Source organism: Amblyomma maculatum, chromosome 7 (genome assembly GCF_055883805.1).
Source record: "Amblyomma maculatum isolate TAMU_Amacu chromosome 7, ASM5588380v1, whole genome shotgun sequence".
NCBI lineage: Eukaryota > Metazoa > Arthropoda > Arachnida > Ixodida > Ixodidae > Amblyomma > Amblyomma maculatum.
In genome coordinates, this window is record NC_139350.1 from 96,946,243 (window position 1) to 96,957,819 (window position 11,577).

General features: G+C 43.0%; 1 protein-coding gene across 1 annotated transcript; it reads right to left on the bottom strand.

The window, feature by feature from the left end:
- Window positions 1-207: 207 nt before the first annotated feature.
- LOC146184012 (chromosome-associated kinesin KIF4A-like) lies at window positions 208-11,372 on the bottom strand. Its single transcript, XM_084608478.1, has 6 exons — window positions 11,147-11,372; window positions 7,628-7,818; window positions 6,749-6,838; window positions 3,957-4,218; window positions 3,258-3,368; window positions 208-389 (listed from the first exon to the last, which is right to left on the bottom strand). The coding sequence occupies exons 1-6, from the start codon at window positions 11,370-11,372 to the stop codon at window positions 208-210; spliced, it is 1,062 nt and encodes a 353-aa protein (XP_084464604.1).
- Between the last annotated feature and the right edge of the window lie 205 nt (window positions 11,373-11,577).

The following is an 11,577-nucleotide window of genomic DNA, read 5'->3' on the forward strand; positions in this document are numbered from 1 at the left end:
ACATGATTTATGATAATGTACAGGAAGCTATGAGACCTCATGCAATGATATGCGACTTGTATGTGATTTCTCATGAGAATTGAGTGAGATAGTGTGAGAAAATGTGGTTATTGTCTCATACAATTTTTTCAGTAGGGCAGTAATCACCCAAACTTTAAAGATGCTATTTTTAATACAAGGATAGGCCACAGTACACATCAAACGGGATCACACCTGCTGGCGAAGTCGGGCGATTCGTGCTTGTGTCGGATCAAAGTTGACAACAGGCTTGTTTTTGATCCTTCTAGCCCCGCCCGCGTAGCGTAATGTGCTGAGGGTCTCCACCAGGTTGCTGTCTGCCGGGCAGATGCAGGCAATCATCACATTGTGGCTGTTGCCCCCCAAGGAATCTAGAGAAATAAAAATGAACGCGGAAGAGGAAACTCAGTGCTAGGAAGTGACGCATCTCTAACGTAGTGACCATAAACCACGTATAATGCTACCTCCAAACGATAGGTTGCCTAGTCCACGAACATACAAGGGACACCGAGAACAACGTTTGAAAATTACTTTTTAGCAAATATTGGTCTTCCAAGTCTTTCTGGTAATATTGGCAATAGTTCAGTGGCAAAAATATAACTGTCGCTCTGAAAGCTAAACCTAGAATAATCCCATAAAAAGCGTCCTTGGAAAACAAAGGACAGACCGCCGCCGTCTAGAACTGAAGTTCAGCGCACCATGACCTCGCGTATTTGTTTCTGAATTGTTTATTGACGCATGCATTTTGCCCGTAAAATTGGCTGGCACTATAGATTCACCTATATCCCTTTTCTTGTCTTCTAGCTTTAGAAATCTCCGAATTTGGCAAGGCTCGCCTCAGTGTGACTAGAATTTGGAATTATTTCGACGCTGACCAATACGTACTCAGCGTCCTTTTAATCACTGTAGAGCCTCCCCACTTTGTAGTCGCCTTATTTTAGTTAAACCCTCGTGACAGTTAAATGCTTCTTATCAGAAATGGTTCCCATTTTTACTTTACTTATACCTCCAAACTTACAATGTGCTAAATGAAGGGGCATAAACAATAAAATATGCTTTATCAGCCATAGTCTAAAGCTCACAGCATCTTGTTAGAGGGTCAGAAAGCTTTCTGCATATTTCGAACAGTCCCTAATACATCGAGGGAAACATACGTGGTGATCCCATAAAAATGTTACATGTCCCGTATCAGTCGAAATTTACGGTTGTTTAATGGTACTCAGAGACTCAGACGGCACTAACAAAATGTCTTATCACTGTGTTCTCACCATGGCACGGGTGATGCTGCACAGTTTTCCTCCTGAGTGTACTGTCACACACATTAGAGCGTAGCTGATGTGCATACCATGTTTAAGCAACAGCGCAAAGAGACAGAGACGAGTGGAAGGAGGTACACAACGACGGCGGAGGTGCACGAAGTTGTGTACATCCTTCCACTCGTCTCTCTCCTTTTGCACTGTTACTTAAACATGGATGATCACCAACTAGCCCAGACCTCCGTTCTTCTACAGCTGATGTGTAACCCCTCCCACATTGGTCGCATGCTCAGACTCGCATGATTTTACCATTGCTGTTCGTCGTCTCAAAATTTCTAACACCGGCTTCACCCCTTTCAGAAAATAGTGTCCCATCTTTCTCCGTATACTCAGTCACTGGCAAAACCCATCCCTGTTACCCTGGTACTTTCGTAATATGCATCTTCTAAGAATGCAGTGCCACAAATGCCAAGAGTAGATCGGTGAGCTTTCACCACGGCGCAGCTTTTAGACACACACACAGACAGGCAGCTGTCAGTTGTAAAAGGAGCACATGGTGGGCGCATGGTAAATCCCGCCTATTCTGGAGCAGAACAGTGCGGTTTGCATTGGCGAGTCTCTCAAGGACAACACTACCAAGCTGACGTCTCGCACCAGTCAACTGCTGTGCCTTGCAACTGCAACGCGCACTAATATGGTATAGGTACTGCCACTTCTCTCACGGCGAAGTGTGAACAATTATAGACCTTTAGTATAGTAAACTATTTATTGCGGATGTAAGAAAAAATAGGTTAGTGTCCCGTAACTAATCATCCAAGTTGCATCATCCACAATCCCGCTATAGTAAACTGGAATATATTAAAGTGAAACTAAGCTCTTATTTTTTATTGCATAAGCGACTCGACATTTTTTCATTTATACTAAAGCCGTTTGTATTTAGACATGAGTATAGTAAAAGGGCACCAAAGCATAAATACCTCAGGAGATAGGACACCAGGCCTCCAGGGGAGCCCCAAATAACAGAATTTTATTCACCAATATCACGTCAATGTCGTAGGATAAACTTCTGTCTTCCATATTTCCCATTTATGTGTAGCCCTGTCTGTACGGTGAATATGTTTCTCTCGTCAATCTTACTCTGATTTAGCAATGTGCACATATAAAAATAACTAACAAATCAAATACGCTAAGGGTATGGTGGGGTACAATATAGTCGTAAGCAGCAGAGGTGCAGATTGAATGTTTCCTAATATCATATGTGTGTGAATTAACACCGTTCGAGGAAAATAAAAAGGTTGGGCATTACCATTAGGACACCCTTACTAAACACTGACTAACAATACCTCAATCTCACAACACGTAATTCTCGAAATACGTTTGAAAATTTTAGATCAAATGTCATTCTTAATTACAAAAACAAGGCTCTATGAGAAAACCTGACACCGAGAATATTAAATTCTGGGCAGTTCAATACGGTTGCAGCGCAGCTGATTGCTGCAGAATCGAGAGCTTCTCAATACCTGGGCCAAACTACACCTATAACCCAAAGCAAGGACACAGCGAAAGGAAATAACATCAGTAGTCGCTAGTATAAGTCAAGATTATGTGAAATGAAAGACCTGAACTGAGATAAAAATATCCGTTCGCAGTCAGTGCACTTTAGTTAACGATGTTTAAGTGGACTGAGAAAAACGTGAAAAATAAAAATTTTTGTGAACCTCGTTAAGGCACCCACGTTTGTCCTCCAGAGTTTTGTGGATGGAGCCACGACAGACAAAGGAGGTCGAAAATGTAGTCGTTAAATGCAATCCGCATTAATAACTCCAAGTATTGGTCAAAACTGCGCTCTCTAAAACATGAGATGGTGGTGAAGAAAGCAATTATTGTGCGCTGTGCACAGTAAAGTACACAGTATGTGCCACATTCCCGATGCGAAACCGTGGAACCCAGGCATGATCCCAGCCAAAAAATGTTTGTACGTACCCTGAAGCAGCCTCGTCAGTTTAGAGTATCGGCATGGTACGTGGGGGTCGCCATCGCATAGAGCGCTGATGGCATTGCCAAGTGACGAGTGGCCTCTGTTGATTTTGATTCCTGTGAACAAATTAGCAGTGCACACTCATCCATCTTTTGGCACTGATAATGAAATGTCAGCTAAGGGCCAACCAAACAGCTAAAACCTAGAACACGATATGATTTGATATCAAGCGCTGTATCTTTGAAAATGAAGTTCTAAATTACAACCGTGTGCTGTGATCGCAATGGATAATTTACTATTACGTGTAATTCGCTTATCACAAAAGCCATGTAGGACACTGGTTAAGACGTCCTGAGTCACTTGCGTGAGCAATGAAGCAAAGTATTGAACCTCGTAGAGAAATATTCAACCCTACATGTAGTGTATGAAATCTGGCTTTCAAACCAAATTATCGAAACGTCGACTATAAAAGCTGCATGGAGAACATGGCGGACTACAAGCTGCACAAAAACTGTACATTCTCGTCCGAAAAATTCGAAATCACTGGATATGTTACGGAGCGTAACAGTAGCGCACCCTCATCTGAACTATTCTGCCGCAGTTTGACTACTGTGCCTTTTACCTTCCAGCTGCTCGCCCTTTCCCAGCATTAGAGCCATCCACCAACAACTGGCAGCTTAAACATTGAAACATTGGCAACAAACCTTCCTTGAGCCTTTCGCCAACTGCTTTAGTTTTTCCAGCTCGTTCAGATCCAGCGAGATCCACTGTATGGAACTTGGCTAGCCTTGTGGAGCCACCATCTCCTTTGTCCCGCTGCTCTACAATCATGGTGAAGATTGCGTGAGACCGATATGACCGCAAGTTTATGTTGGTCGAAGCTGTGCTTCGAGATGCAGAGGCATTCTCGAGGAGCTGGATTGTCTCTTCGGGAGTGGTCACACTTACTTCCGTCAGGTTGGTCACCTGTTCATACAAATTGAAACAAAAGCACAGACAGTGTATCAGCAAGCGTTCGCGCTCAACGTGAAAGCTGAAAATGGGATCAAAAGAAAGAGCGAACATTTCTAGTACCACCCTTTTTTCATCTGAGAATAAGCATGCATGGAACATTGCACTGTTCAAAAATACCAAGTATAGAGATTTCACCATAAGTTCAAGGCGCGAAACCAAACACGGGCACAAGAAAGGCAACGGGAAGGAGCGCTTCGTCCCGTTTCATTTCTTGTGTCCATGTGCGCTTTCGCGCCTTGAACATGAACTCTCACCAACTAGCCCGACAAAACGTTATGTCAAGGTAGATATTTGGTCACAGCCCTTTTATAAGTTTAGGAGAAGGAAGAGAATACATTTATTGTGAGGCTGAAATGATTTGTGAAAGGAAAGTGGGGATGGCTATGACGCTGGGTGGCAGACCCCATTCCAAGACGCCATTGGCCGCTGCCACTGCTCGAGCTCTCTGGATCCGGGCCCGCTCCTCCAGGTCAGAGCTGGACAGGGCCGCCTTTCAGCCCTCCCTAGTGGGACGTTATAACTGCTATATTTCTGTTTTGCTGGCAAGCCTAGACCATGTGGGATAGGTCAGCATACTGCCCGCAGAATTTGCACCTACCCGTGAATGCCGGATCCACGTACGTATTTTAGTATGGCGAGATTTTTAAAACACCCGGTTTGAAGCCGTCTAAGGTGGCATTCTACGCCAGGTTTCAACCCGTAGCGTAAATCTGGCCGGTAGCCACGTTTGACCTTTACAGCGACCGTAGTTGGGGCCCCTCTTCAAGCCGTCGCGTAAACCCGGTCGGTAGCCCGCCGCGCCGCGGAAGCAGAAGAAGAAAGAAGAAGAATAAGAACAGAAAGAGAAGCTACGTCGGCTTTGCTTACGCAACCTACCGGATTGAACTAAAGCTAAACCTCACCTAATCTTTTTATTGCCCAATCTGATACAAGATTTTGTTTTTCTATGTTTTTATGTAGCTAAAATATTTCTCGCCGCAATTGTTGCCGTTTGAAATTTTCACTTTTACAATATTTAACGTTTTCAAAGACCATCATCAGGTCCAGGGTCAAAATCGTCCTGTCTCTGAACTCCCTAAAAGGGGATCAATAACTTCCCTATTGATTTGGTGCAGTACATCCTGCGCTGATAAAAGTGGCCGGAAGCCGAATATGGAGGGCGGCAGCAGCCCATGCTGTTCCAAATAGTTGGACAGCCTTTGCCTTACTGCCACTTCCATGAGCTTATTGGTGCAGGACGTGAGAGTGATTGGTCTTAAATTTTCTTTTTTATCTTTATGCCCGGCTTTGGGATGAACATTACTATGGACATTTTCCAGTCATTTGGTAACATCCCCGAGTCCCAGCAATCATTACTGGCCGTAAAATCTTCCAGGGTTTGATCGTTGAGGTTGGCCAGAGGGCCGACCGTTATCAGGTCGTCTTTTGGTGTCGTATCTCGCCTCATACTCATTAATGCGGTTTTTATTTCTACGACGGGGAATTCTACATCCTAATTATGGTGTTTTTTCTCTAGTGTATGTTCTAAATTCCTCATCTTCATCTACGGTCGTACATGAGTATGTTTCTTTTAGTTTGACGGCGAGCTGTGATCCGTGCCTTTGAAGTCATTGAGTACCCTCCTCAAGTTACTGCTTTGTTTGCCTTTGGATTTATTAGGTTCAATGAAGCACCTCCCTACCCTACTGAAATAGCTGTATGGGGCAATAACCTCACATTTTCTCACACAATCTCATTCAGTTCACATAAGAAATCACATGCAAGCCGTATATAATTGCATAAGGTCTCATAGCTTCTTCTAGATTATCATAAATTATGTAGAATATTTATGATAATTATGTGAACCGCATGAGAGTAGATGCGATTAGATGAGATTTTATGAGGTTATTGCCACGTAGAATTTTTGGTTTTTCAGTAGAGTACTGAAAACATGTGTGGCAATATCCTCACATTTTCTCACACGATCTCACTTAATTCGCATAAGCAAACACATACAAGTCGCATATAATTGCATAAGATCTCATAGTCTCTTGTATATTATTTTAAATTATGCGAAATATTTTATGATAATGATGTCCACCGTATTAGAGTCTATGCGATTAGGCGAGATTGGGTGAAGTTATTGCCTCGTAGAACTTTTGGTTTTTCAGTAGGGCTGAGAAGGCTCCATGTACTTTTCCTGCTGAGGGTGCCTCAGATGGAATCGCATCTGGATATCCACATGGTTTTGCTTGAGATCACGCTTATGTTTCTGCCTGCTTGGTTAGCTGGGAAATTCTAATTTTAAGCTTACAGCTCTGTATTAAGGTTTAGGAGCGCAGCACAATGCATAAGACTACATCATTGCTAATGCGGGTACCCCAAAATAGGAGCAGCCTATTATAATCACGTAACTATATAATCATAGCCGACGTACTTCGAGCTGCACGCTCCTATACATGCTGTTAGCCCAAAACAATTTAATGCACTAGTGAAGTCTTACCCTTATCGTGCCAGCGTGGTCCTCCCGTATCGTCAATGGTTCTCGGAATGAACTTTTGGAGAATAAATCAAAAATATTTTCCTTGTATATCTGCGAGAAAGTAGAAATGACATTAAATCCATGACAAGCCAGTTGTACAACTACAAACCTGATGCCTCCTACATTTAAGTTCAGTTTGTATCTCAAAGGCATGAAAGAAAATTCAGTTGCACTCGAATATTCGCCTGCTTATTCAAGGAATTTGCAGCAAAATAAAGAAAAAACCCTTGATTTAGGTATAACATACAAGGTTACTTCAAGAGAAATAGGCATATACACACAAAGCAGAGCATAGACAAGTAAAAGCTTGAAGGGTCAAGACTTCAAGCAAATGATTCATCAGCCAGAAGTTTATGACTGTGCTTGGTTTGCCCACAAAGTCTACTACGGTCGCGCTCGAATCGAAGCAGAGCTGCATTTTTTTGCCACTCAGATTGCTAAAATAAAATAAACGCCGCTTATTCCGCCTATGTGGTGGTTGTGTAAAAGGTTAAAATCAATAATTCCTTCAGAAGCAGCATTCATGTCTTTTGACGACAAACGCAATGGCGCAATCTCGTTGTGCGATGCTTAGGAAATGGTCGAATTGTGCTACACATTAGGGAACAAAGCTTCTCTATTTATAGGGGAACTCGTTCAAGAAGCACCACTTGGGAATGAAGTCTTCATCTCAACAAATATATCGGTGGCGTTTCACTCATGACCTGATTATCGACAGTGATATATACATACATCAGAATAGCTCTCACAGCTTGGCTCTTTAAACTTTATTTGCCATATTTAGTACATTTTCGCGAATTACACGTCTCGTATTTGCTGTCTTGCATACAATGCACTCACCTCGAGGAAAGTAGCTCGCACAAGGAATATTTTCTCTGTGCTTGTCGTGATATGCTTGAAAATATCGTCAACTATCCTGGCGATAATGCCCGCATCGTCACAACCGGTGTCATTGGACGACGAGCTCGTTCCCATAGTGAACGTTTTTCCAGAGCCCGTTTGGCCATAGGCGAGAACGGTGGCGTTGTAGCCTTGAACATAGAAGATACATTCTTCGTTTCAAACATATTTGCTGACGTGAACTCGTTGAAAATGTAAAATTGGATCTAGCAAGTATAAGCGGACGGGGGCCTCATAGAAAATTAACAAAACGCACAAACTATACCTACAGTTAAGAGATGCAAAGGGGGCGCCTCATTTCCTGACAAATTTGGGTATGACGACAATAAGGACACGAAGTTAAAAAAATTATAACGTGAATCTGCTCAAAATCAAAGTCCGAGACAGCCACTGCCTTAGCTTAGGCGTGCATGCGACGTGTGATGGATGTGCAAGGTCTGGATGCGATGTAGAGGGCTTGGAACCAATGGCAGCAGTAAGGCTTTCTCTTTTCTTTGAGAGCACTCCTGAGGCATAAATGATTACAGAATGCGCATTCTTCAAAGAAAGCCCCAAAAAGAATAGAAAATCACTTTTGCCTAGGCCCTCTTGGTTTTCAATGCCATACGTCTTCTCTCGTGCACACACCTCGATCACTGTGATTTCAGCTTACAGATGCTTAAGAGAAATGTGCAACACGTACTAAACTGTTCAGGTTTGGCGCACAACATGATGCATATTGTTGCTACTTGAGAAGCGCATTACAGTGCCAGTGTTTTTGCTGTCTCTAGTTTGAACTCTTGCTGCATGTTGCATTTACGGTAGTTCACCAACTATAGGCAAATGAAACAGTTATGTGGGCACAGGAAAAAAGGTATTCAATCATTTATGACTTTTTTGTGTCTGCTGTAATTTCATTTCTGGCATGAGAGGAATCGAACATTTTTATTGGAAACGCTTAACCACACGCACTCTTTAAATTTGCTGGGCTGGCTCAATACCTCGCTACGTGTGGCTTTCAAACCAGCCCAAGGACAAGCTTTGGACGCCATCTCGGTAGCCGGTTTCTTCTCACGCTAAGTTGACAGACTTTCGTGCTGCGCTTCGGATGTCGCCGCCTTCATACGTTTTGACAAGGTTGGACTAAATACGTTATTAGGCCTCCATCCTAAGCAAAGCCTAAATCACCCGTTACATACTTCGCTAAACCTAACCATACGTACAAAATACGCGAATGAAAATTTAATTCAATGAACGCTAGATCATATATTTATATCCATTTATGCTCTGAGCCAAGCTAAATCAACACTAAATGCTTTAGCTGCTACGCAGAACGTCCCGTGAATGAACGAACCTGGCTCCAAGATCACACCAGGGGCCCTCCTTTCGGCATGGATTGAGAGAAAATGTAACTACATAATTTATAGGCTTAGTTTGACATTCGATGACACTAGAGAAGCAGATAAATGACGCTGTTCAGCAGATAATATGCGGCAGCGATATAGTGCCATGGCAAGTTCTGCACCGTAAAATGCACCAGAGGTATTTATAGTGAGTTATATTCCTGGCATGCAGGACATTTACTCTTCCGTTCGCCTGCCAAGGCCTGCTAAAGTACAGATTTTGACTCGTTTGAGATGTTTCAGCTATCAAAGAGCCCATTTCATCTCTCCCATCAATAGATGGGTTTATTGACATAGAAGGCAGAGGCTGGCCGGAATGATTAAAATCTGGCCTGCTACTCTGCCCTGAGGAAGGGGAGAAGAGAGAGGATCACGATGGGTAACGATGTGGGAAAAGGCCTATGGAAAAATTATACAGGCACCATAGTTCGCTTTACAAGCTCGAATCCAGTCTGGTGGCGCACCAAAAACGGCAGACAGCCCGCACTGCCTGGACACCCTTCCCCTTGTCCTTCCAAGCGCACAGCAGCAGCTCCTCCGACAGAGGCCTCTTATCCAAACGCTTCGAAGAAACGGAGAGAACAGTTCTTTCACGCGCATACATCAAAATATGTTCTGGGTCTGTACCGTTCTTTTAAGACAAAAACATTTCAAGGATCACGTTGAAAATCTCGCGCACGCGAGATTGGTTCGCCAGATGTGTCCGGCAGACGTCGCAATTGGTTCTAAAGTCGACATAATTTATCCGGCCAGGACGCCGAAATACGTTTTGACGTCGACATAATTTCCCGATTCGGCTACTTAAGACTAGTTCCTATAAAAGCCCAGTATGGTCCATGTAAATCCTTTCAGTGTCGCGTGTCAAGCAGAGGAGTCCTAAGACACAAAAGGAAAGAGAGAAAAGAAATTATAAGAGTACACAAAGACAATATACAGGTAGAAGAGAAGAGGTAGAAGAAAAGAAGGTGCAAAGGCTCTCGCCATTAAGCTCTTAAGTGAAATTAAATGCAATCCTGTAATGTGTTTGTAACTGTGTTTTTGTTGTATCTGCATCTCCATTGAATTTACTGGATAAGGAGCCTCACTGTCTGACGATCGTCTTTGACTCTCTTCACCTCTCAAAATAATAATACATGTACAGGTGCTGTTAAATTTCGTCTGCATTGAAATTCAGCCATTGTGCAGTCATTTCAAGCCACAAAAATTTGGTTGTTGAGAAAGTGTTTGCTACGGCTGCAAATACATTACAATGTTTAAATAAGGTAGAAAATGTTTTATTCTGCATCTGGAGATAATGTAAACCAGTGTAATGAGCATGCATGGAACCATTTCTGTTTGCTGTGCGTGTTTCGGAGCTACTCACAAGAAGACATTATTGAAAAATTCCCACCGATTTTAATAAAGTAACTTCTTCACGCATTACTGTTGTTAAGCGCCTTTGTCAGCCGTTTCTTTACTCGAGGATTAGGAGCGCGCTGGCACACATTGGCCATCTTACGCCTTGTGTTGTTGCGGTGCTTTATCATGCTCTACACAGCACCACAAGAACAGATAAGTGGTGCAGGAACACTGCGGTCTATCATTGCCTTTCGGAGCAAGACTACAATGACCAGCGTTTTGTTCATTACCCTTAAATATCGTTCAGCGTGGAAAAGTTCATTTTCTAATTCATCGTGCTAGGCAACAAAATAATTCAGCCTAATTTAGCTATACTATGTTACTACCTTAATAACGTCTTCTAGAAAATCAACCACCTATACGTCACTACCATACCTAGCCACCAAGGCAAGGGAAACCAGGAGTACTGGTTTAACAAGATTTGTAGGCGCTTGAAAAATGGCGCTAATCTCTCATTTCAGAAAGGTAGCGAGTTCATCAGAACCCGACATTATGACAAACGTAGTAACAATTTTGGCACTACAACAATGCGCCAACACCGTTGTTCTCTTTAACGGCCATGCAAGAAAGGTAAATAACGATGCTGCTACATTTTCGTGTCTCCAGAACCAAGTTTACCCGTGGGATAGAAATGAAAACATTTAATCGTTATTTCTGTGGGCAGGCTTCATATGCTCACCTTCAAATATCCTGGGCAGCAGGCTGGAGACGCATGCCTCGTAGACCTCAGCCTGGCTCGATTCTTCACCGAAAACGTAGTCAAATTTGAACATTTTTTCACCACGTAAAACCATAGTCTGTTCATTCGGCACTGTCCGTGTGCAAACTTGGCACCCTTCCAGTACTTCATTGGACACTAGTGGGCGGCAGCGCACCGCCACTTTCACGGGGATAGTTTTCTCCATTCCGGTTTTGATTGAGCAAGAGGTCTGCAGAGAAAAATGATAATCAAAGGATAAAACTTTGTCCGAAAGCAGCTAACGAGGAAATGAAAGAGAAACTTTGGAGGTACAGCAGTAGCTTGAAACATTACTACAAAGAGGTGTGCTGCGCATCTGGCATTGCAATGAGTTGCCGCAATTCACTGCAAATTCAAAAATGAGCCGACGC

Bases quoted from the DNA above. Each gene is read 5' to 3' on its own strand.
- LOC146184012 (XM_084608478.1), bottom strand. From the start codon at position 11,372: ATGGAGAAAACTATCCCCGTGAAAGTGGCGGTGCGCTGCCGCCCACTA. The intron at 4,219-6,748 runs GTAAGACTTCAC...TTGTATGAACAG, and splicing joins ACCACGCTGGCACGATAAGG to GTGACCAACCTGACGGAAGT. The intron at 3,369-3,956 runs GTTTGTTGCCAA...ATTTGTTCACAG, and splicing joins TGGCGAAAGGCTCAAGGAAG to GAATCAAAATCAACAGAGGC.